We start from the raw sequence: 27,796 nt of genomic DNA, 5'->3' as shown, positions 1-27,796 counted from the left end.
GTGTTTCTGTTGGAAATGTAAGTAGTGCAAAGCAATTGATTAATAGGAATTTGTTTTTGTCCAGCAGCAAAAACATTTATAGAACTCCAAATTGCACAGCTGATACCAATCTGCGGGGTGCTTCTAGGTTCTACAACAAAGTGACAGGACTCCAGAAACATTTAGATCCTGCTGGGCCGCAGTGAATCTCATTTGCTGCTAGAGAGAATGTAAAATGACAAAATAGGTCAGACCAAGAATAGAATTAGGACCTAACATCCCAAGAGCAGGTGTTAATTAACACAATGCTTTAAAACATACCATATGCAGGTAAAGTCAACCTTATCAGACAGTTGAGTACATTGTTTTGCAGTCCAAGGTTTGATGCATTTTGTTGTGTTAAAAGTATAGCTAGAAACGAACCGAGAACATATTCTCCTTCATTTACCTCCTGAGTCTCAGAGGTGAACATTTAAGGTAACAGATTTGCGTGCATAAGAAAGTTGACCTACTCTCATAATTTCAGTACAATCCCTTGTGCTTTGAACTCCCAGTTGTTGAATTTTCAAATTATTCAGTGCAAAACCTTGGTGGTTCTGAACATAAGCTCAAAGTCAGCAAAATGCATCAGTTCCTTCAGAAAAATTAGTGAGCTTACATATCTAACAGGCCTGTTCAGGTGTGTGGTTATGAATTCTTTACCATTTCTGCAAGTTCATATTAATATTAATGTCAATGCAGAGTGTCTTAAGAGCTTTATGCATTTTTAAACCTCAGTGCTCTTGTTTTTTGGGGGGTTGCATTTATGTAATTCTCTGGTCTACATAAAATGAACATTAGAATGGGACTGGATTTTCACATGTGCTTTCTCTGCATTGCTACATTAATGTAATTTGCCTTCTGTCAAGCCGCAGGCAAGATTACATGTTCAGAAGGCTGAAAGTTATAATATCTATTTCGAAGTTTTAGTTTGGAAAATTAAAGCAATATTTTTGTGGTCTGTTTGGCTTTTTTGTGCTTACTCAAACTGGCAAAAATACAATTTACTTAGGGAATTCACTTCTTTCAGGTTTATCACTTAAAAACAAAATACATGACACGTGTTGCATCTTGTCCACACATTATGTCCCATCCTTATCAACATAACTCAGAGCTCAGATTGCTTTTTCTGCAATAGAAATGTATTGATTCTCTTATCAGGATTAATAAAGTCTGAGACTTATCAGGGCCGCTGTGCATCTCCGACTCAGAGAAGACAGTGAACCTTTATCTTTAATCAGAGAAGATGAGTGCGTGCAACCCTGCTTCACTGTCAGGGGTATAGATAGCACGGAAATGAGAGATGATTTAACTGAGATATCCAGGATTGTTAAACCTAAAGGCAAAAACACAAAAAACACTGGCTTGAGCGCGAAAAGGTATTTATGTAACACTTTAACTTTTTCCAGTTTTATTGCATTATAGGTACAAACTTTGATGGACATTTAATGTGGCACACTGACACAGAGCAGCACATAATTGTAAAGTGAAAAGACAATATTGCATAGTTTTATGAACAAAAATATGTAAAATATGCCTGCAAATGTATTCAATTCAAAGCCAAAAAACATGTGGAAGAAGGTCCTCTGAGCAGATAAGATCCAAATGGAGCTCTTATTTTCATTCAGAAGGGCTGGATATAATGCTCAATTGTTTGAAAGAAACTTTTTAAGGACTGTATAATTTTCTCAGCATTTTGCATTTATGCATTTCTTGTTTTGATAGCTCTAATAGTTTCCCATAAAAATGCGTTGAAGTTTTTGGTTAACATGTGAAGAGATGTAAAAAGGTTCAAGGGGTAACTAGGCTTTTCTGAGATACATTACTTGTGGTCTAAAGTCATCAAGTTCTGCTAAAAGAAATGAGCCAATATTTTGACTAACATTTTGTGTCCTAACTAGAACATTTGGCTTTTATTTCCATGGATCAACAGTTATGCCAAAGTTTTGTCACAGAGCTGTCTGCCTATGACTACACTGCTGAATTATCCAGTCGTGTCTGGCTGCCAGGGTTTGGTGCACACTGCTGGGCTGATGCTGTGTGCCAGTTCAAGATGTAACACAAGACTGTGCCCAAAAGATTCCTCCACCCTGATATTGAACAGCAGAGAAATTAAGAATGAAAGTGTAAATGAAGGATATTTCCATTAGGTACATAGTTTAGGCTGTTTAGTGCATATGCCGATGTGAACTGTGACACTGGGTATTATCTCATATGGAAACAACTTGGTTCATGGTTAATGCAATGTATTTTGTAAACACACATCCAAAGAAAAATGAGGAGTGGAAATCTGAGCTTGTGTTATTCTCTCTGAAATTGCCTTCAAAAACCTCTAGTCAGAAAAAAAGACTCTTGCTGTGCTGTAATTGTAATTTTCTTGTTAAAATGCATAAAAAGTTTTTGCCTTCAAGAACCTTGTTTTGTAAAATGTCTTATGGTCACCTCCCTAAAATAATAGTCTTAAGTAATTTTTTGACAAAAGTGATTTTGGCAAAAAATCCCCATCTCTTTATTTCCAAAAGATGTTTTAGACAAACAAACAAACAAAAAAACCCCACTTGTGGCAAAAAATAACTGAGACTGTTATTTTAGGAAGGTGATGATGCACTACTTATTTACCCTGAACACCATACAATAGCTATGAAATATGTTTCAATCCATTTGGTCCCTTTTAATTTTTTGTTGTCATGTCGCAAAGTCCATTTTAATATATTTAAATATATGGGTAAACTATTTATTTATACAATATGTATCCATTCATATACAATCATGTGTAATATATTATCTCATATTTGACAGGGTGCACCCTGCAATTTTCCTAAAGCAAGTCCATAGATTTGGGCCAAACCTTCACTTTTGGACCAAGGAACAATGTCACCTTTGAAGCAAAATAGGGAGATTTGGAAACCTGAGGACCTGTCAAGGGTGACAAATTGATGTTTAGCTGCTCTGTGCTTGACACTCGTGGGTATTTCTGCACGATAGAAGACCTTACAAATGGAAGAATTAGGAAGGAAATTCAAACTATTCAGACTTGATGTACTGATGCGCTCTGCACCGACAGAGGAGAGTGACTATCCCTTCAGGCACTGGCTCCTAACCACTTTGCATAGCCCCCAAGCGTAGAAGAGGCACATTTTAATACAGGTCACATCTGTGTGCGCTCAACTGGGGAGCTGTCATTTGCCTCCTAAAGTGAGGTAATTTGCATTGACCATTTAGGGTTAAATGTGGACATGGATAGGGCAGAACTGGAGGCAGAATCTGTATGAAAACCTTGAGGTGCAGCTATAATTTATGGTGTGCGTAGCTGTATAAATCTAGATTTTTTGGGGGACGTACCTCATTTTTGGCTTTTGGACGTATGTGCAGTATTTTTATAGCTCCTATGCACTGTTATCTAAATAAGACCTATCCCTCTGCAGAGCTCAGTGACATGCTGATGAGGGAATTTTACTATACAAATCTTTGGTCTTTGAGAAACCATACATCCAAATGATACAGGATAACAGCTCGAGAAGACTGGAAGTAGGGACCCCAGTACTGGACTAACATTAGTTTTTCCATGTGTATTTTAATAGGACTCAATGATAATTCTTTACTTGTTATCATTTGCCACTATAGTTGGTCATGTGTGAGCACAACCTACAGATTATTTAGGGTTATAGTCTTTTCACTGAAAGATTAGGGAAAAATCTTTTAGGAGAATTCTTGGCTTTGAACATTGTAATTATTAGCTAGTGTTACAGAAACACTCTTCTTTATTTTTCTCTCCAAGTTTCTTTGCACATCTGCCAGGTGAGCTGTAGCTCAGAACTGATGCATTATTGTCTAAATACAGTATAAGCATGGTTTGCAGTTTTAATTAACATATAAGTTTAAATACTTGCACCCTTTGGAATATGCTTACATAATGTTACATTTATAACCATTCAGTACATAATATAAGTTTCTTTCATCACAATCGAGCAATTTGCTGTCTGCATAACAATGGGTCATTGGTATAAACATTTCCAAATGTTACATATTTGCACCTACACAGGCTGGCTTTCTGTTTGGGTTTCATGAAGAGATCAATGGACCCATCTTTTCTGTTACTGCTCAGAATAAAGTAGCTGCACCACAGCCGTGTATAAAATACTTTTCCTGCTGTGAATTTACCCACTTGAAACCTTCGATACACCCTTTCCTGGTTCGGCATGGCAAGAGGTTGGTCCTTCAGCAAATTCAGGTCAAACATGTAACACAAATTTCACTAGTCACTGCACACAAAGTCCCCTATGGGGTCCAATCAGCACCAGCCTCCTCCGGCTCTGCTTACAACTGCCACAGCAGGCGGACATGACACAGTGCTCTACAGAGCATGACAGAAATTTCTAAATCATACAGACATTTAAGTAGACAGTTTTACCGAAAAAAAGTGTGCCCTTAGTTTTTGGTTTTTGTGTTGTCCTGTGAAATGAGATTGATAGCTGTTGAAAGAAAGGTCTTGTCTGCCTTCCTGAATCCATTCATATACAATGCTTTGCAAAAGTATTAATATCTTGTTGACTTTTTTTCTTTACATTTGTTACAACCGCAAATATCATTGTATTTTTTTTTTCTTAAAAAAAATGTAGGGTAGCCCATGACTGTAAATTGGAATGAAAATGGTACACGTTGGTAAATTTTGTTAAGCATTTGCTGCTCCACTCTGTCAACACCGGAGTCATTTTTTATGTGCATTTACAGTCTTTTAGAGTACGTCTCTACCAGCATTGCAGGTCTAGAAACAATGTTTGACCATTCGTCCTTGTAAAATGGCTCAGGCTCTGTCAAATTTGGTAGAAGATGTGTAGCCATAAATTGTATAGCCTTTCTACAAGTTATCAATGGGATTTTGATCTTCACTGTCACTGGTTAATTATAATAAAATGCTTTCATTAGTGGTGGGACTCGATAAATTTTTTTTATCGAGTTAATTGCAGGGTCTGTAATGAATTAATCACTAGTTGTCTACATTTGATCAGAAAAAGTATTTACTGCTGCTTACATATATCCCAGTCTAATCTCAGGAAAGGGAATAAATATGTCCAGTTGTATGTAGTAATATTTACTCAATTTTCATTTAATTCAGCAAAGTTTTGAACAAAATGTACTTCTATAAGTATTTTTCCCCAACCATGCAGTCCCTATCTCATTGATTCTGTTATACATATAGAGGTGAAGTGAAAACACACTAAACAATAGTATTCTGACTGTGATTTGGGAATGCAATCAAACAAACCTCAGAAATGTTTCACACGTATTCCACCCACAATCTCACATCCCACCGAATGGAAGAAATACCAAAGGGCAATGTTTTGCAAAACTCTCCCACATCCCCTTTTAGGACCATCAGACCACAGTGCTCTCTGCTTGTCAGTTTATTTCCAGCTGTTGAAAAATGGATCACCACATTCTGATGAGATCCTTTTAGAACCCTATCCCCAGGCACATCAAACTAAACGCTCAGACCAGCCTCCATCCTGACCAGTTTGCATTTGAAGCCAACAAACCTACAGGGAGTTTCATATCCCCTGCCTTATATCCCATCATCACAAACCCTGGAAATAATGATTTTGACACAGGCTTTTAATATCTACCTCATGAAAGTAGTAGGACTATCTGTGCTGGATATTGGGCTTCCTCACAGAGAGATTTTAGGCTTGATGAGCAGAGGCACTTCTCTCTGGTGCTCAGCACAAATCCGCCTGGCTATATTCCCCAGGGTTGTTTGCTCAGTCGCCCTCTGTTTAAAGTTTAATAAATGACACATAGACAACTATGTCATAAAATCTATTAACTCAGAAAGGGCACAGAGAATTCACACGGGGGGAAAGTAGTTAATTAAGCCCAATGCTCAAAGTCAACAAAACCAAGGACCTGATTGATGATTTTTAGAAAATAAAAGACCAAAATACACAAGTGTGTCTACACAAATGGAGTAGAGGTGTAACTAGGTAACATATTGAGGTCTACGGGAACCTGTGAAAATTAGCACACACCTAATCGTTCATGTAGAAAACCTGGGAAGAACTTCACTTCTCAATTATTTCTTTGCCATCCACAGAGGAGCCATAGTAACATCACTTTTATGTTCCAAACCACCAGGGAGATAGAAAAGGGGAATCTGAAAGGCCATTCAAGGATTTGGACACCTGCAGTGTCTGATAGCACACAGTGGAGGTTCTTGCATGAATGGAGTCCAGAATAAGCCTACTTCAAATTAATTAGTTATCTGATATTCTGGGGGGTCGATAGGCAAAATGCAGTGCAGTCCTTGAGAAACCTCTCTATTCTTAGCAGCAAGCAGAATCTTTGCTACTCTTGGCAAGTGCCCCAAATGGCTCATCTCAAAAACTGCAGCTGCAGGGACCACCATTGATGAACAAGTGTTTATGCAATGAATTTCAAGTAGTTTTGCGTAGTGGCAGTTTCCTTTACTGAAAGTTATTTACAAAGGTTTTTGAGTTTACATTTAATATCTACAGAAATATGTTTCAGACAGATTAAATAGCAGAACTGCTGAGAATACTGTAAATGTTCACTAATGTCTTTCTGTTTTGTAAAAGTTCATACATTCTGCCCACTGTCAGTCAGTGTCTGTTATTAAAAAGCATGAAATTAGCAAAATAAGGGACAGAAATTAAGCAGGAGTTGAGGATAATTTTGCATCTCGGGTTTCAGTCACACTCACTGTTAGAATTGGAGAAAGTCTGTAAGATAAGTGAGAACAGAAATGTTTAAGAGTACAACTTCAGAGTATAACACAGGGTATTTTATTGTATAATTGGGTATTTTTTTCTTTTTTTGAGAGCTATATTGAAAATGTGTTATGAAAGTCTTAATGTACTGTGTTTACTTCGCTGCCTTTAGAAAACTGTCCATAACAATAGTTTTAGATTTAAAGCACTGTTTGCCGTTTAGATGTGAAACTATTAAATCATTTTTAACATCATTCAAAAACCTATATTTAAAAAAAATAATCATAGCTAACATAGGTTAAAATGTGCTATATTTAGATTACACAGAAAAAGAAGTGTTGATATTTTGTTTTTGTGAACACAAATTAATTTTTGCTTTATTTTAATCTAAACAATGGTCAGATTAAAAAAGAAAAAAGCTGTTTTATACATTTAGGTTGGGTGAAGGTTTATGAAACATGACAACATGCTGTTTTAATGTATTCTCATTATCCAGAGACAGTATGTTCCATGATTAGTTTGCTAGTTTCACTGAAGGGCATACTTGGCACACAGCCCTTTGCTCATATGTTCTCGCCAACCGTCTTCAGAATTGCTACAAGGGGCAAGTTTTTGACAGCAAGCAGGGAAGTAAGTGTTTGCCCTTGCAGTTTTACCTAACATGTCATCGGGCCATGGTGAGAAACAAGAAGCCTAAAGAGACACAGCTGTGACTAAAACATCTCTGCCTTAGGCTCCATTAGTGCTTCAGTGGAGATAACACAGTTCTTCTCAAGAGCAAATTAGTATTCTCTGCTAAATAGATGAAGCAGACTGAAAACTGTCCAATCTTCTTTTCACACCAATTCATATGACGTGTAGAGATGGATACAATTATCTGATTATTTGTTCTTTTTGCCACCTGATCCAGGGCGAATGTTTGTGTTACTTAGATATTTAAAATTCCATTTTCTCAAAAAATGGAAAAATAATGGCGAAGTTACTCAGTAGATGAAATAATTGGTGGTAAAAACAATTGGATTCAAATCATACCTTTGATAAAGCCTTTTGGGCATATTTGAGTTATTTCTTATAGATAACCTAGAATAAGCATCTTAGTAAGGAGGTTTTACAAAAGACTGTTACCCAAACAAATTTAAAGCAAATTTGTATCCATGAAATTGTTCCGATAATGTTATTATACTACTTAAGTTAATACATGTGTTCCTCATATTGGTCTTATATCTTATGGATATTTTTATTGCTTTTATAAAACCAACAATCATGTATGCATTTTTGTTTCTCTCTTTATCAACCATCTTAAACATCTCTAAATAGGTTGACTCAAAATCCCTTCTTATGGAACATAACAGTTGTGATTTTTGATAATTATTTAAGATTTTCCATGTTATAGCACAGTTTAAGAGCTAAGAAGAATATATGTTGTTTCAGTAAAACAAATATAGTCCAATGAAATTATTAAAAACAGCATATAAGGATATTAGGTTTTAGTTTTTTTACCTCTCTTTTAGAGACAGCTTTTCTAATGATGTTCATTTATTTTGGTTTTCCAATTAAACAGCACCAGTCATATGTGCATGGTAATATTTGAAGCTCTCTGGGCTCTGCACTTGTCTTTCTTGACATTTAATTTGACTTCAAGAATTTATTCTGCATACCACATAAAAATAAAATCACAGCTGATTCATAATTCTCAGAGGTTTACTTTTGTTTCAATATTAAACCAATAGATATATGTGGCATGAAGATAATCTTGCTCTGTGCGAGACAAAATTTTAATTCTGGTTTTAAAACTATGTTACCTACAGAATTTCTTCAACAGGAGTAAAAAAAATATGTAGTTTGAATGCACTGCCATCCCACACATGTGTCTCTAGTGTTTCCAGTCAATTGCCTCTGAAACCCGTGCAAACTGTTCCCTTCGCCTGAGTTTATCTGGAAAATCTACCTGGAAAATATTTTACTTTGGATTTTCATCCTTATAAATCTCCCTGCCAGACATTTACTAAGCTAATCTGGAAGAGCAGACCCACTGCAGGTACATAAATGTTTCACTAAATGGCTATTTAGGTATACACATGTTTAGAAGATCTGTGGGATGTGCAAATGCAAGAGAATTTTTAGCTTACATGTTGTGCTCGTGGGTATTTTTTCCACCAATTACTTGAAGCTTTTGAAGTGGAATAAAAGTGCCAATCATAGATCTTTCCTCTTTCTCTTCAGTGGTGTATGAAAGTTTTCACTCCTCTCAGACTGGCCAAAAGAGAGAGGCCTGTTATATACTGAAATATATCCTGAATGCACTGAAATTTGTGGTCATGAATATGTTTACAGTTAAAACAAAACAATCCTCGTTTTCTTTTGCCTTTAAATTCTTGTTCAACATATACCGTGAAAGTGGGTGAAGGCAGCACATCTAAGTTAACTAAAAACAATTTTGCACTATTGGCAAAATAGAGAAGAAAAAACTGTGAACTCATACCATCTTGCTTTTATCTTTAATAAGAAAGGCATTCATGCACTCAAATGATTCTACAGTAGTCATGGGTGTTTTGCAGCTTCAGCTTTGATCATCAGTAATGGTTGCGTAATGCTACAATCAAACATATCCGTCATGGAGGCAATGAAGCCTAACCATCTCATCAGTAACTTCTGCAGCTGTGGCACAAACAGCAACAAATCTGATCTGACAAATCTGATCTTCTTTGTCATCTTGATAATATTTTTATGCAAATAATTTTGCATAAATTATTTGCATAATTTATGCAAAAGTGTGGATGGACACCTCATCAAAGGACTGCGCATTCCATTTAGAATATGACAAGACTGTGTTTAAAATAATTTCCAGAGAGGATGGGCATAAAGCCAAATCTCTACATCTGCAAAAAATAAAGGACACTCATTCCAAAGGGCAATTTAGAAAGGTTTAAAGGTCACCTATAGTCTGAAGAACTTTCCTAAACAATACAAATGCATTGTTTAAATTTGCTGTACATCTATGGGTTCCTTGTTTCCAAGAAAGTAATTGTTTGCAGAATAGTATCTATGGACACACCAACAACACTTTCAGTGACAAATGTTCCTGACCTGCATGGAGCTTGTAAAATAAAGAGATCATATTGATCGCGCTGCTGCTTGGGTGAGCAACTTGCTGTCAGAGCCTTTACAAAAACCCCATAGGACCAGACTTGAAATGCTCAGCAGAGGTTAACCGGGGCTTTTGTTAGCAGACAGCCCACTACCCGCCCGGCTGCTCTGGGGCGGTATTTCAGCACCTCCAACTGAAATAATTGTCAGATGTAGGAGGAGGAGGAGCATGGCACTGAGGCATACAATAGTTCTATAAAAAGGAAGCTAAATCAGGCTTCTTTCTTGATTTGTCAAAATGGTCATCATGTTAAAGCATCAGTACCAAATCTTGTATGTCATTTAAGTTAAAGCATATTTGAAAGTCTCACAAGCATCTACTGTAAAGGCGGATGACTAATTTTGGCAGCCGAAATATACCAGCAACATTCCTGCACAACCCTGTCTGACTGTGTGTGGATGACACAGAAAATGATGTGTCTTTCTTTAGAGTTGCTCCTTCCCTGGGGCTGTGCTCTTTATAGAAGCAATGAGTGTGCATTGATTTCACAGAGGAGTCTGATTACAGAACTTCTGACTCGGTTTGGTAAATATCCGTCTGATTTTCACATTTATAAACCTTAAATAAATGTCAGAGATAAAAAGAAAAACAATTTTCCAAATGCAATTTAAGGGAAGTTGCATCATTACACCTGAAATGATGGTTTACAAGTAATTTTTTCCTATTTTTACAGAGACTTGGGTGATAATGATATTGTAAGAGGTAAGAAGGTTAATACATTAGAAACTGTAAAAAAAAAAAAAAACCTTCATCATTAGAACAGCAAGGAAGCTTGCTATTCAATAATATTAAATAATTATTTTTACATAAGTAATAATCTACAGAAACATAGCTTTCAATACAATCTTGAACTGTCTAATTTCTTGTAGGTGATATAGTCAAAATCTCTGTTGATGATATCAAAGAGTCAAAGATCATCCCATCTGACACAGGGTCTTGTACAACAAAGTGAATGTGACAAGGACGAGGTTGTATTTTCTTTTTTTGTTAAGTTTTGTTGCTGCCAAGTTTTATCCAATCAAACTTGGGTTACTTGAGGACTTTAAAGAAGTTTTATGTCGCATTGGAGTCATGTTGACATGTTCAGGTTATTTGATTAAAGATGAATATGTGAAAAAAAACAACTTAATTTAAACAAAACAAAATTTTCTTTAAAAAATCTTTTCTTTATTAGGCAGCTTAATGAAAATTGTTCTTTTGTCATATGCAGCATGAAAGTGTTGTTTGGCCTTTGAGAAAAGCAAAGGAAATCACATAAACCTTAAAGGAAAAGACAAGATGTGCTGGTCCAAAAATGGAACCATCATGACAGTGTGAAGGCAACGTAACACAATAACATGGTATTATTAAACAGCTTGATGACGCTGTGTAACATATAAGCGAAAATGACTTGGATTTGTTCAACTACAGCCTTAAACATAACTTTGTTTTATATTTCCAACACCCAAAGTCACACCTGAAGTAACTACTGTACATGTTTAAGAAATACCTAATTTATTATGCTAGGGTATAATTGTCCATTAAAGTGTTTCTTTAATTGGATTTAAATGTACTTATATGTACTTATATATAAGCTTTATTTATGTTGTTCTTTCAAAGATAAACACAATTTATTTATCATTGATAGTTATAGAGAAAAGTAACCCTGCTTTGTAATAAAATCAAAAGTTTGCATGTTCTTTCTGTGCATTTGTGGATTCTCTCTGGGTCTTCCACAGCTCAAAAATATGACTGTCAGGTTAGTTGGTCTCTCTGAATTCTCCTTAGGTGTGATTGTGTGCTTGCATGGTTGTTTGTCCTGTCTGTCTCTGTGTTGCACTGCGATGGACTGGTGACCTGTGCAGAGTGAACCCCATCTCTTGCCCAATTTCTGTTAGAGATCCACACCAGCAGCCCAAAGACAAGTGTGTAAAGACAATGGTGGGATTATTTAAGTGTAAGTGTCAAGAGACTTTTCAGTCCCTGAGCAATTTCAGGGAAGTGGTTAGCTGACTAATTTGACTTTAATCTGAGGATGAAAATAAAAGGGAGGATAAATTCAAAGTCAATGAATAGGGATCACACTTAATTGCAATCAATTGGAACATTCTGGAACCAGCTTGCATTCCCGATATGGAGGCTCTTTCACCTCCATCTCTCATCATGTCATGTCCCACTCTAACGCTGTGTGTTCTGGTGCAAGTTATTGGTTGGTCATTCTGCATTTACAGAGTTTTACTCGACACAGACAAATGTAACACAGACTAAATGAAAGCAACATTTATCTCAATTAAATCTGATGAGGGTGATTAGTGCAGGCTTTGATTCAACCAGGTAAGGCTTCTTTATAGCTTTTAATCTCTGGTTCTGTCTTGTTTTGCTTTCTATGATATTAGGTGATAACATTGTTCTTGTAGCTTTGTGCTGATTTAGGTGCATTTTACACCCTGAGTCTGTTCTCTTATGTCTCTCATGTCAAGATTTTTATGCGTTTCCTTCTTTTTCTGGACATTTTGTTTGTGACTTCTTGCCTAGTAGCGCCTTTTGTTTTGTTTAAGTTAATACATTTATTTCTCTCTCTGTCAGCCTACATTCATGTCCTCCTCTACCACACCTCATGACACTGTTCTAATTCATCTCAACATCCCTGCAGTTTAACAGTATTGGTCATATGAAAAGCAGTTAAAAAAAACATTGAATTCATGCACAGCCATCTTTCCTACACACTCTTCACCATTTTCTAACAAAGCACAAAAGATGACTTCTCATTTTGTGATTTTCTTAAAATAGAGATGAGGAGACATGTATACCAACCTTTTTCTTTGCAGCATGACTCACTGGATGTCGTCTACTGTTTTAATAGCAGTAGGCCAGTTTTTTTTCCTTCTTTCTTTACAATAGGCTTTGTTGCCATTTAAAAGCCTCCAAAAGGAATAAACATGTTTTTAATAGCAACCTGCTAATTTTTAAAATGTTTTTTTTAGTAATTTGAAGAATATTCAAAATATAATTGCAGCATTTGCATTTACATAATGTGTGAAAATCATTTAACATTTTGCACAAGCCATTGCATTGTAGACATCTGCTGTCTAAGACATGCCTGAGCCAGAGTTGTTTTTGTTTTGTTTTTTACCTCTCATACTTGAAGTGACGACACTAGCAGTCAGATTATGCTGACACTAGTACTGGCAAAGCAGTGTGGAAATTAGTCTTACCATTTCAGATTAACTTCTTCAAAATCCCAATGCACATTTAGTTTTACTTGGTCAGTTTTTGACTTTATAACAAAGGCTGGAATTATCACAACTGCTTTACACCACAATAAATTGCAAGAGTATATGATGAGGATTTTCATAACGTGTCTTGATTTTTTTTTTTTTATCTTGTATTTTATTTTTTTAAGTTTTGTATCCAAACATACTCATTCATCTATGGGAAACCGAACCTGTCTCCTTGCTGAACAGTATCATGGTTAGTCATTACTATGGCATTTATACTTGCATATAATTTTTTTGACAGTTGAATGGAGCTCCTTGAGGCATCTAGAAATTGTATCCAAGGATAAATCAGACTTGTGGAGGTTCACAATTCTCTTCCTGTTATCTTCCCTGGCATGTATTGATTTTCACGCAGTTTCAAACTGCTTCTGAACAGGCTGACTTTTATTTGCCAATGGGTTCGGGATCCTGTGATCTCTGCCTTAAACGAATCTATGCTTAAAAAAATCTAAATCAAGTCGGTGATTTGACAAACTAGGTAAAAGGGGAATGTAGGAAAATCAATAATGTTTTGGAAATTACTATTAACCTTCAAACCCACCTTGTTGGCGTTGATGCTAATATGCAATAGGAATCAGTAGCAAAAGGTTAATGAACAGTATTTTTCTACAATTTTCAGGCCTTTATAGATTCTTACGAAAGATACGTTTCAAGAAATTAAACCTGTGCACCCACTTTGAGATGTGAAGGGGGATTAATTATTCTTAGTATAACTAGATGAACTGGACTGAGATTTCTGCCCCATGGCAGTTCAGTGGATATAGTACAGGAGACAGAGTTTAATGAAATGGGTGAATGTTTGTTAATATCCTCTCTATTAATATTTTAGTTTCTTGATGTAATCTTTTTTTTTCTGTCTCTGTGTAGCCTGTGACATAGGTGTGTATCATACAGCAGATTTGCTCCAGTTCCTGCTGTCTTAATAAAATGTCAAGCTGCAGTGAGCTGTGTGATTCCAATGCTTTTGCTATTCCCCAGTTTATTCAGTACTCAGCCTATGAAATTCAATTTCATTTGGCTTGAGAATATCACGGCAGTAACTGGCTCAGGTGTGGGCCGGTTACTGGGGCTTTCAGTCCTCAGTTTTGAGATGATAATCTGTACTGCCACTTTAACCTCATCCAGTTTCAAGCTCCAGTTTTACAGACTGTTCATCAAAATCCAGAGAAGAAGTGTGTAATTTGTTGTGAGACAAGAGTGGTAGTTTGTCTTTTTGAGGAAAAAGGTCACTATTTATTTCTCTGTTTTTATTATTTTACTGTCTTAACATGAAGGAACTTGCAATAATAATTAACAGTAATGAAAATGAACAAAAAAAAAACTGGGCAGACAAATTCAATACATTAAAATAGCCCCGCTCTGCTCTACTTAATTGTATAAGTAAAATCCATGGTAAACATTGGACTGTTCCTCATTTCTGCATCAGTTTCTAAATTCACTTCACATTATGTAAATTTTTCTGTAAGGTTTCAGATTCTCTAATTATTGCTCACATTTTACGCATGAGCAAGCAATCAACCTCAAATCCACTTAACTGAAAATTTCTTTTGCTTTTGTTTGAACACTCATATGGTGCTTGTTAGTGACATCATATTTGTTCATGTATAAAAAGTGAGGCAGCTTGGCTTTCTTAGCAGATTCTGCATTAGTTGATAGTCACAAAGCTCTTCCTGCTATGCACTTTTGCACAATTAACATGTTGTTCTTTCTGGATTCTGTTTCTTTCATCAGCCATCTAGATTTAAATGAGACCGACTCGTTACAAGGGGGCGTGTACGGGTGCGCACGCCCGCACATGTACACGCCCTCGCACACAATAGTAATAATAATAATAATAATAATAATAATAATACTCTCTGCATGACTCATTTGTCTTGATTTTAATAAGCAGGTCAAGTTGACCCAGAACAGTATACGTGTCTCCGGTTCAATTATAAAGATCACCCCTTGAAAAAACAATTCAAAATGTAGTATAAAATTTTTTACAAAATATCAATTTCAAGGACAAGTATTGATTTTTGTGTGTAGGTTTTTTCAGTGGTTTAGGGTATTGTTTTCTACAAGTATACATGGTGTACATTATTGGTGTACGTCAGAAACAAATATAACAGGAGGGTTAATGCACAATGCACAGATGGCTTGTCAGAAGTGCATTGTTCCTGCACTCATGCTTTGAATTAGTCTTGCCTCAGTGGAATACACACAGAAGCGAACATCACAACCTGCTTCTTAAACCCACTGTGTGCACCATCACTGTTTGTTTCACAAGAACAGCGTGATATTTGCTTTAAGTGCCAGTGAACTTATAGCTCAGATGACATGGAGGTGCAAATCCCTTTTAACTCTGTTTGCAGATATCTACAAGCTACAAAATATGTAAGGGTTTGGAAGGGATGTTTCGATAAGTAAAAGGAGATTAAATCCTGGCATTGGCAGAAAACACATGCTGTGTGACTTGCTGGGTTTTACCTTCGATTTTGCAGTGTTATATCACTGAATATTATTCATAAACATTTGAAATTTCAAAGTTAATTGAACAGTTCTTGTAAAACTGGAGTTCTAAAGCACAACATTTAAACTCTGATGCCATCTCTTTAGAAGTATTTTTTGACTAATCATCATGAACTAACTAAAATGGAATTGTTAGGGCTTTAAGAATGTAATTTTTTAAACAAAATGTAACAAGGGTGGCTTAATCAATTTCTTCTAGTTCAAACCAAATATGGCATCATCATCCACTTCCAGCAGACTGCACTGTATATTGCTTATGTTCTAAGACTATTCCTTGGTGATCCATTCAACATTGCGATATAAAGTCCCAGCACTGAAAAGAGTACAGCTTAAAATCTTACCTCACTGTTTAGCTAACACATTTCTGGCTGCTGTATTCACACTGTGCAAGAGCAGTTATGTTAGTTGTGTGTTTGTTTAATACAAATATAACAAGATTTAGATGCACATATTCAGGTTCTTGCAAAAATGTAACCTTTCCAAACTTCTGCTTGTCCTATTTGACACGTGGATTGAAAACCGCTTTCCTCTCTGAATTATTACCAGGGAGAACCAGGGGAGGCATGTGTGGGCGTGCTATTAGTGCTTCTGGCTGGAAAGAGGAGCTCTGTATGTATGCTGAACATAGACATTTGACATGCCAGTTCAAGGCCCGTCTGTTGAATAAGTGTGTGGCTGAAAAGAGACTACAGTTTGGGCACAAATGATTGAAGGATACATGGCACAAATTTATCTATTAAAATGTTTTGGAAAAAATCCAAATTGTTATTTAGATTAGTAGAATCAAAAAACAGTCAGTTTCATATCAGCTTCAGATAATGACAATTTGTTGCAGGAAAAAATTGCAGGGAAAAAAAAGTTGTACTCCTCTTAAAAGTATTGATGTACTGAATTTGAAAAATAATGTTGTCGACTTATCTGAGAGACTGACTGAAACATTATTTGTCTAGAATACAAATTGATTCCACCTCATGTTGCACCTCATCAGAAACATGTTTTCATACTTATTGTGTATTTAATCTATCTCTTGGATTGTAGTATCACTTCTTCATGTTCCCTTGCCTGTCTCCTGTCTTTGACTTACCTTCATAACAGGGACACAAAACCGAGTGTGATCAAGGTAATACAGTTTAAAAATAATTTGTTATTTTTCTTTTAGGCTTCAAGTAGCCATCTCACCACTCTCCAATGACAAAATGTTACATAATGTAACACTAATTTCAATGCAAAGGTTAATCCTCTGCTGCTGTCATTGCTTCAAAAGGTCCTAAAGGCATTTTTGAGGTGCTTCTTCCTGCTCCTGCATATTGCTTTGGTGTTAACAAGTCTCTGTAATTCAGGATAAAACTGTCTACGCCTGGGTCAGATTTGTCTAAACTGAACTCATCCCACAGGGGGAAACGCATGTAGAAAAGAGATTAAATTATTTATTCATCCCTTTATGTATTTTGGAGCAGTAAATCAGGAATTAATTTGCTCAAAGACATCATAAATTTGTGATTTACTTATACAAAAGTATGATTCCTTTTAGTACTGACAGCATTAATCTTAAAAATTAAATCTTCAGTGGAAAGATTGAAATACTCACTTGAACTATCTAATGAGAATAAAAAGGGAGAAAATCACCTTTACATGCGTATTGCTGCTGGTTTTCAGAGCAACTCTGTTATTTAGTGTAAAGCAGATAAGGGGCTCACTGAATGTGCTCTGAGGAATTTCAAAATGAAATATTCAGTTCAAAGTTGATTACGAATAGCGGGTTTTAAAAGATATGCAAGCAACTGACGGTAAGAAGCTTTGCATATCCTTGCCATGAATAAAAATTGCGCTGCTCAATTGGCATTCAGTGCCAGCATCACATAGATAGTATAACTCAACTTTGAACTGAGTTTTGAAGAAATTACTAAGATGTTTAGTGTACCTGTGAAGCACTTTATAAACACTCCACATGGAATAAGTATTTCATACCAGTTTGGCTCACTGTAGTGTTAAATGCCATGTTTACTGTTGATTATTTGTTATATTTATATACAAATGTAATGTACTGTGATTTTTTTAGGGTAATCTGAACTCAATGAGTAATTTTAAATTGTTTTCCAAACTGTCAATATTACCATTAATGCAATGCATCTGCAGTCAAAAATAAAGGTTTTGTTAGAATTACATGGTCTACATTGTGCAGCTTTTTTTTTTATAAAAAGGAGCTGCGCTGGTTGTATGTTACAAATTCAAAAAAAAAAGTGTCCAACTCAACACTTGCAAAACTACTTTAATGGTCTTTAGATATGCACATCTGCATTCATTTCAACACTTCATAGTAATATAGACACACATGCACAAAGCAGGATTAGGGGAGATGGGGAGTTTGTTGCAGGAATGCAGTATAGTCCTCTTTAGATCTTAACCCTGTAACCAGATTGGTTCATTGGGGGAAAAAAGGCAGTTTTACCTATGGACTGTGATGTGTAACCATGCATGTCATTTACAGTGCTCATAGATTGTGTTATATTATCATAATGTTCTGTTGTCCTGCTTCATAAACTTAACACACTGCTTTGACTGTTGTCAATTTTAAAGACTATTAGCACAGCTGCTCTTTTTGCAGCTCTACTGGGAGAGCTGAGGATATGTGTGTAAATCACACACCAGGAGGTCACATGATACAGACAGATGGGAGACTTAAAACAGTCTGTCTTGCTCTGTTGTCCTATCAAGTGTCTAGCGTTTCGAAAAACATATATGGATCTGTATGTAAGAAAATTAAGGAAATTTTGTGGAACTCCCAGTCTCTTTAGAAGTCCTCTTGTTGATATAGAGATCATTGGGCTAAAGGTTTTGCTTCATTTCCACTGAGCGGAAATGAAACAATTTTGCATCTTTCCCTTGTGAAAGAAGCCCAAATGTCTTATACTGCACTGTCCCCGAACCTCTTTAGGTCATAGGTCATAGGACAATAGTAAGCTAATAGGGTGGAGCTACACAACACACTCCATTGATTGGGAGACAGAAAAATGTCACTGCTTGCGATAAGCACAAGTCATATGTGTGTGTCATGTTTTTTGTCACGTTGGGCATTCTAAATAAAAAAAAGTGCCATACAGAAAAAAAAACAAAAAACGGAACGATTTTCTCTGAAAGAGATTTTAGGAGTATTTTAGGAGTTTGTAGAACGTTTGAAATTAACACTTTGCAGATTCACATTTTACTCTTGATCATAGTACTGAAGAAATGAACTTTCTTGATATTGAAGGAAACAAAAGACAGATATCTGTCCACATCTATTCACTTTAGACTGAATATAAAGTTTTCTAAATATTATACTGAATATAAAGTCTAAGTTTATATATATGTATATATAAACTTAGACTGTTTACATAAAATCCAACTTTCTAGAGACATTATAAATTCTAGATAAATTTGTGAAATTCCAGAACAATACAATAAGAACAAAAAGAATAGATGTTAAAAAAGTTCAAAACCAAGAAACCTTTAAAATAAAAAAAACTAATCAGTTTTTACCCTACCTTTACAACAAAGTGCAGGAATATTACAGAAATAATTTGACACATTCTTCAAAGGGACCTCAATGATAACCCATAGAAAGGCAAACACATTAGTGATAGGATTGTTGAAGCTTTTCAGGATGATATTACCCCAGCAATAACCCTAATAATTTTCAACCTACATTGCAATTTTAAATGTCAACCCAGTTCCACTTCAGCTAACTGAGCTCACACACTATTATCCTGTAGCAGAATTCCAAAACAACAATTTTATTTTAAAATACTTGTATTTCCCTTGTTCAAAGCCCAGTTGTGACAGGCTGGTCTGTCTTCTGTTTAACTTGCTCAGGTCTGGAAAATGTAAACCAAAGATAGGGGTAATTGTTATCCAGCAAGTCAAGGATCAGTTGAAATCCTACCAAAGGTCTTTTTTTAAATAGACTGATTAAACATCCACTGTTACTGTTTCATCGCGTTTAAATTAACATTTTATTAAGTTTTTCAGCAGCAAATAAAAGTTGCTGATTCGATTTTTAGGATCTAGGCAATATTCTCAAGTTTCTATTTTTCAGTTAAAAAATTCAATAACAGCTGGGAATTTCTGATTTAATGAATATTAGATAAAGCCAAAATAAGGCTTATAATAAGTAAGATTTTCTTTCTTCAATAAATAAAAATGCACTGCAAAAAGAGCAAATTTGAAAGAGTTTCAACTTCCTCCTTCCAAGATAAAGTAAATGAAGCATGAAGTGGGACTTGGGTGATGTATGATAAAGCAGACATGCGTGTGGAGAGAGGAAGGGTCCAACCTTATATTAGCAGAATTTTCTTGGCAGTGATGATAGTTGTGCTTTCAAGCACAGAAAAGGTTCTTGTGAGGGAATCTCATTTTTCTGTTTTTAAATTTCCTTCCCTCCAGGTCATTTCCATTCTACATTTAATGTCTCTGTAGATTTAAGCCACCTTTTAAAAAAAAAAAAAAAAAATAAATCACAAATTGTTCTTGTATGTAATGCATTTTTATTGACTCCCATTACTCTTGTTTTGCAGGAAGTGCTTACAGAGAATGCCTGGATAATGGTACATGGGCATTGAAGATCAATTATTCCAACTGTGAGCCCATTTTGGAGGAGAAGGTTAGTGTGGTGACATGAAAACAATTTCTCGTTTTCCTATAAAAACACAGATTACAAATGAAAACTCAAAAATATTGTTGCCACTTATTAATGCTCATTGAAATGTGTTATTTTAATGATGCAGATACCCCCCCATCAGCCTTCAAAAAGCAAAAATAAAAAATAACAAAATGCTGCCCTGCCTGTTTAAAAGCTTGAGGATAAAGAGTGCTGTTCATATGTGTTGTGCCTTGACCTGGTTACCTCTAATTTTCTCTCCAGTATTTCTGGGTCTTGCTCTAGTTCCTTTAATAATTTTAAGCCAAGACATCTGAAGTGTGTCAATGACATTGCTTTTCAATCCATGTTATCTAGTATATTATATAAGTATATTATGGATTTCTTGCTGTTTCCTATTATTCATACAGCAAAGAAACGATCTGCAGTTGTACTTCTTAGTATTTGTAAAGCGATCTAACAATGTCTGCATTTGTAAAACATATTTTTTTACATCTAGCTATATAATAATTAATGTGTGTGTTTCCTTTTCAGAGAAAATATCCCATGCATTACAAGATAGCTCTGATCATCAACTACCTAGGCCACTGTATTTCTGTGGGAGCTCTAATCGTGGCCTTTATTCTCTTCTTATGCTTAAGGCAAGTATAGAAATAATCTGAAATGGGGCTCCTGTGTGCAACAGCCCAGATAGAAGATAATCAGTGAAACTGATGTTGCATCCTAATGCTGCTTGTCATTAGCTTGCTCATGTCAGATAAACAAATCTCTGCAGCTCGACTCGGTAGCTGACCGACAGGCAGCTGTGAGTGGTAGCTTAAATACAAGAAGCCTTAGAAGCATTTTTCTCACTTTTAAAGTTTAATTATTATGTAACTATAGGAAAATTCTTATCTCTTACTGAGCCAGTCTACTTTAACACTTAATTGATATTGATTACATCATTCTATATGGGTTGTAGTACTCTTTGACCTTTTTCTTGAATACTGTGCTATATATAGCAGGACCAGGTTATGTGTTAAATCTTAAGTACCTTCCAAGATAGAGTGACCCATATTTTAAGACCTAAAATCTCAGTTTGAATGAATATGCTTTTATCTCTGAAGGCATGACTGAGTGCAATAAAACACAAGGGCTATGACTACATTTTAACAATAGATTGTATGTCAACACTTTGGGATGTCAAGTTTTAAAATATAATGGTGTAGTGAAAAAAAACCTACTATGCTTCCTGCTGCCTGCCAAAAATCATGATTAATTTTTCTAACATGCAATCATTAAGTTCAGCAAGACTATAGCCCTCAGGCCCTCATGTTTTCTTTCTCTTCAACTGTTTTAGCAACTGATTTGAGGGGCATAGAAAGACAATGGACTTTCACAGGGTATTTTGCACAGATTTATAGTATAGAAGGAACAGAGTATCTCAACTTTAGTTTATATCAACACTCAAAATCAACTCAGCCCATACACAGCTGTGACTAGCACTTGGCAGACTATAAACCCTTCTTAGATACATGCATCTATTTAATTCCCTTGAGCCACAGATAGTCTGTAAAAGCCTCTGTGACAGAACCACAGCATAAACTCTTGGTAATGCGACTGCAAGCCAAGCATCTGTTACACTAGTCCCACTCACACCGTAATCCTTTCATCACATATCAGCTCCAGGCATGGCAGGCGTCATGTTAGTACTTTATGCTAAAGCAAGGATGGGGGGTGGGGTGGGAGGGTGGAGGGGCAATTATTTCTTCCAAAAAACACACAAGTAGCTATGATGTAGCTATGTATGTTGTAGAGTACCGGTACCTGATTATTGGCAAAATCAATTATTCCACATATAAATGTGATAATAACCCCTAAATATGACTTTTATTGGTTACTGGTAACTTTAATCATTGACACTGAGCAATAAAGTGCAACGCTCCGTAGAGACAACTGGAAGTTTACATTATGTTAATGTAAACAGTTACCCCATTTAATCCCACCAGCAACAATTGTTGGCAGACATTTTTTCTAACGTCCAGAAGCTCTAAAATAATTGTTTTGACTTTTGGCAGCTAATTGAAGTTTCAAAATAAAATAATAGAGTGTCTACTTTAAGCAATATCAACTTCATGTATCTACTATGAAAGGTCACATGACCAGACCTCTTTACTTCCTGCCTGTAAAGCTGGAGGTAAATGTCTGACATAAACCTGTACAAGAGGAAGTCAGTAAAATATTTAAATAAACAAATATAAATAAAATATTTTGAACATATGTTCTTTCAAGTGTCTTAAATTATTGTCAGACTAAACAAAACAATAAAACAATTTCTCATGTTTCATTGTTTTGTTTAGTCTGATAATTATTTAAGGGTTAAGAAGTAATCCCTGAGAGCATTATTCTCCACAAACAGATCTTTTGCTTTTTAAAAAGCAACAACTGCATCCTACACAAGAAAAAACAATCTGCCCAGGCTCTAGGCTAATTGAGATGAATGCCAAAAAACCCCCCAAAAAACAATTAAAATCTTGAAAGGGCCGTACACTTATGAATTTGTACAAATTTCAAACCCATGCATGTTTTTGTTAGTTAGCTCTTCTGAGAAATAACAGTGAAAATCACCATGTTGCTTATGTTGTAGGAGCATACGGTGTCTTCGAAACATTATCCACTGGAATTTGATCACCACCTTCATATTGAGGAATGTTATGTGGTTCTTGCTTCAGTTGATTGACCACAATATCCATGACAAAAATGAGGTATACACATTTTTTTTTACTAATAGTAATCACAATAAGAGAGAGAAATTACAAATGTTTATTGATGGCAGTAGTCTGTACAGCATAACATTGTTTTATAATTGTAATTTGATTTCTTTTGGATAATTCTGTCTCTTTTTCTTCTCAGCCTTGGTGTCGATTAAGTACGACAATATACAACTATTTTGTTGTGACCAACTTCTTCTGGATGTTTGTTGAAGGATGCTATCTTCACACTGCTATTGTTATGACCTATTCTACTGATAAACTGAGAAAGTGGGTTTTTCTTTTCATTGGTTGGTGTAAGTATGGTCCTGGTTTTATGCCATATATAAGGCAAAGCTGAGCAAGCTGGCTTTCAAATTATATTAGTGTACAATGTTCATAAAGAAAATACAGATTTAGAATGGAGACATGTCTGAGATGATTGCTTAAATATGAATTGTGGTATCAATATTTGCTCCATCCCACCAAACATCAAAAGGCATTTGTTCATAATATGGAGGACTTATTTTTAGTTATGAATACAGGAAACACCCTGAAATATGCCTAATTTTTATACAGGAAATTATTATAATTTTTTCTGAAATGTAAATTTTATTTGTGAACTATTCTATTCTATTCTATTCTAGTGTGGAACAACCCTAGCAGGACTTTCCATAAGTTCTGCACTTAAGGTTCCTATGAAGTATTTTATCCTGGCTAGAAAAAAAACAAAAATAAACAGAACTTTGTTTTTGTTCTTTACCTCGAGTAAAAATAGATTTCTTTCATTGTGGAGCTTGTACAGCCCTTACATAAGCAATAAGTTCAATCTTGTTCTTCTTAAAAATCAGTTTAACTTTGAGCAATGTTGTCATTAGATGTTCTGGTCTTTCCACCAATATCTGATGCTAAAAGCAGTTGACATCAGAAATCTACAGACACATTTATACATTTTTGGAAAACAGTCACAATTGTCACAGTTGCCAAAATAATAACTAGCCAACAAAAATAACTAGGAACATACAGACAGTTGTGTAAATCAGCCAATCTGTCCTTGGTTTTCATCATGTAATAGACATGAGAGCTTATTTGCAACTACACAAAGTTAATGGATCTAACCATCCACAACCTGACAGAAATGCATAAATTAATGTAGTTTGAGTTAATGCAGCTGAAACACACCTCCTGGTTTGACTGCTCAAGTGTAGGCAGCTGACTCTTATTTCTGCCTCAACACTCAAGCGAGTAGAGTTGTTCACACTTCAACTGTCAAATGGGAAATAAGGGAACCAAGACAGAAATAGTCATTTAGCCGTACTTGGGGGAGGGACGGTAGATCTTAAGTTTCCAGGTAATTTTTGATTTAATTTATTTCTACTTTTGGAACAGTTAATGTTGTTCAACATAGATGGTTTCTTAGAGTACCTTACAAAAGCATTTAAATTCCTGGAATTATTTCACAGTTTGTCACATGCAACTACATATCTTGTCAAAATTTATAACAGTAAAGCAGATGATTTGTGGTTTTCAGCATTTATAAAAAAAAAACAAAAAAAAAAAACACAAGTGTGGCAATTAACTGTTCTCAACATACTGATAAACAATACCCAAGACCTCCAAATAAATTCTGGAGCCACCAACTGTCTTAATTAGTAACTGAATAAAGATCCTCAGATGTGTCAACATGAAAACTATAAATCAATCACTCCACAGACCTCACCTTTAAGGGGTCACAAGCCATGTAAGGAAGAAAGCAAACAGTGGCAGTGTAATTCTATAGGGATGCTTTTTAGGAACAACACAGCTAATCAGAACTTTTGGGGAAATGGTTTGAATTGAAATCAGGTCAATACTGGAAGAAACCCTTTTAGCGTCCTTGGAAGACACTTGAGATTTGAGCAAAGGTTCACCTTCCAGCAGGATACATGTACCCCAAGCTGGTGCATCAATAGACATACAAGAATGTCTCAGTCAACGTCCTGACTTATACAATAGAGAATCTCTGGTAAGAGTCCACAGCTCATGTTCACATGTTCTCCAATCACTCCAATTTGAGTTGTTTTTCGTAGGAGAATGGGAAAACATGTACAGTAGGTCTCCATACATGGAAAGCTGGCAGAGCCATTTCAGTATTTTTTTTCCTTTGTCTCATCTATGTACTACTTTTTATTCTGTAAAATCCCAATTATTTTGGCACTTTTGAGTCAAAAGTTTAAGGAGTGCAGAAACTTTTACAACATATTGTCTAGTAAACAATGAATAGATTATTCAAACCAAATCCATGATTTATTTGAGTCCATTGTTAACTAAACAACTTTGTTGTAATGAAAAAACTTTTTTTCTCTTTCAAGAGAAAATCAATTTAAATAACTGTTCAAGTTTAAGCTCAGTTGAAGAAACTTTGATGTGCATGGCATAGAATATTTAATGAACATTTAAAGTTCAACTCATGTGACACTTGACAGATTTGTTTAAATGTTTTATTTGCTTACCATTTCAAATAGTTAGGAGTCAAACTTAATATTGGAAAGTTTAAAGCATATGACAGTTTTATAACAGAAATCTTTCTTAGATATTTACTGTGTCAAAGAATCCTCAGTGTTTTCCTTACGCTTTGGATCCATCATCAGTTTGAGGAAATTAGTTTTGGCTCCCATGATGTGGTTTATGTCTGTCGAGTGTCTTTAGCTGTAAAGTGCAGTTTAGGTGAAACCCTTTCAGAGAAGGATAATGGGTAGATGTTTTTGTCGTATTGGTTTTTCTTTAATATCACCATTAGCTGATTATTCTGACCTAGTTTTTTCTCTGCTACTGTTTGAGATTAATGGAGATTATTACTTCAAAAGTCAGAAGAGGACTTTTAAAATGAACAAGTGCAAATATACTGTTAAAACAAAATATGTAACTTGGATCACCTTTCCTGTCTGCATTCCAGGCATTCCGTGTCCAATAATTGTGGCGTGGGCTATCGGAAAATTGTATTATGAAAATGAAAAGTAAGTATTTTTTGTTTGCATTAACATGACAAAGAAAGGAAAGATTGATGCATTTTTTTCATCTAAATTTGTTTCAGATTGTTTAAATGTACATTTCTTCATTTTTCTATGTATTTTTTACTTTCAACAGATGCTGGTTTGGTAAAGAGCCTGGGAAATATATGGACTACATTTATCAGGGACCAATTATTCTTGTGCTTCTGGTCAGTAGCTGCAAGAATCTTCAACATGTTTCAGATTTACTCTTTGCACTAGAAAAAATTCAATACCATCAGCACTTTTTTAACACCTTTTTATTGTGAGCTTTGTTTGGGATGGCTTACCAGAGTTTTACCTATTTTCACACTGAAAGTTGCAAATTAAGTGGAAAAACAAACCCAAATCACTTGAGAACCCAGCAGAGAATGTTGCAGTAGACTGATGATCTATGAAGAAGATAGTAATGAAAGAAGCTCTAACCAGGGTTCAAGTGATGTTTTGTTTGATTATATATCAAAATAGGACAGCAAGTCTGAAAAAATGTGGGTGAATATTATGCCATGTAGACCTAACAAACAGGTGATTATTAAAGTGCTCTTTGAAGAGCAAAGTCAACCAATATTCACCACAGTGATGAATGATTATTTGCAACAAAATAATTATATGTGGTAAAACTAAAAGTCTGGAAATATTTATACAAATACAATTTCTGCCACAGTTCTGAACAGCTCTGTTATTCTAATGTCCATAGACATTCATCTGTTATCCTACAAGCGACTGACACAAGAATATTTTATACTGAGCAGCAATACTGTGATTTTTGTAAGTCTGCATTTCTCCTCATATCAGTCAGCGTTTTACTCATGACAGTTTAATTGCACTAAGTAGTTGGTGACATGTTATTTTGAGGACATTGTCTCGCCACTTAAAATTTACAATTCGATCTGAAGTCAGGTTTCTCATGGGATGTTGTTTGACCCTAAAAAGTCACATTGAGCCAGACCTACTCATGTGGTAGTAGGCGGGAAGTTAAAATCCTCAGACAGGATCTGTGCTCAATCGTTTCCTTTCTTTAGTGGGCTTATTTTCCTGCCACATGGAGACAAACATATTGCCCACAGCTAATTTATGTTAAATATTTAGGAGGAAAGTAGACAGAAGACACATCAAAACAATTAACATAACAAAATAAAGCACTTTGTTACCCAACAAACATTATGCTCACAAACAATAGTCTGACTGTATACTCACTTCATTTGTAAGTGTTGTGTTGTTGCATAAACTGTGCGGAAGTCTTCGCTCTCAGCTGCAGTTTGTTTATTGCTTGCATGTACAGCAATTTTATACATTCCTGTTAGAAAGTGAATTTTGGCCAGAAAACAAACTCTGTGCTTTCTGCCGTCATAGAAAGCACAGACATGGTTCAGGACCATGCTCTTCAAGACACTAAATCGTCTTCTATGTGTGGTAGAGCCTTTTTATAGGAGAAGCCATAGGTTGAAAGTTTTTTCTCTTTTTTTTTAAACCAGATAAACACATCATAAAATGCCTGCATTGGAAAACAACATAACAGCTGACTGTGACTTCGGTTTTATGGCTTCATATTTTTTTGGCACTAGTTTAAACACAAAAGTGAGATGTTTCAAAAATAGACCTGTGAATAAAAATGTGAAACAAAAGCTATTCCTGTATGGCATCCAGATTTTGGATCTATAAATTGAATCTTACTATTTCCAAAAAAAGAAAAAAGACTTTTTGTGCATGGGACAGTTTTATACCACCCCATACAATTATGCA

At 35.4% G+C, this 27,796-nt stretch overlaps 1 protein-coding gene across 1 annotated transcript in view; it reads left to right on the top strand.

The window, feature by feature from the left end:
• The window catches only part of crhr2 (corticotropin releasing hormone receptor 2), a 46,628-nt gene that overhangs the window by 11,266 nt on the left and 7,566 nt on the right, over positions 1–27,796 (top strand). The window contains exons 3-8 of the mRNA XM_028021371.1: positions 20,213–20,298; positions 20,830–20,936; positions 22,922–23,039; positions 23,188–23,341; positions 25,960–26,020; positions 26,151–26,223. Coding sequence (XP_027877172.1) covers positions 20,213–20,298; positions 20,830–20,936; positions 22,922–23,039; positions 23,188–23,341; positions 25,960–26,020; positions 26,151–26,223 — 599 coding nt within the window. The remainder of the gene's footprint in view (positions 1–20,212; positions 20,299–20,829; positions 20,937–22,921; positions 23,040–23,187; positions 23,342–25,959; positions 26,021–26,150; positions 26,224–27,796) is intronic.

The sequence above is a fragment of the Xiphophorus couchianus genome, chromosome 6, assembly GCF_001444195.1.
Source record: "Xiphophorus couchianus chromosome 6, X_couchianus-1.0, whole genome shotgun sequence".
NCBI classification, from domain to species: Eukaryota; Metazoa; Chordata; class Actinopteri; order Cyprinodontiformes; family Poeciliidae; genus Xiphophorus; species Xiphophorus couchianus.
The sequence above is the reverse complement of the archived record's forward strand: the minus strand, read 5'-3'. Positions and strand labels throughout refer to the sequence as shown.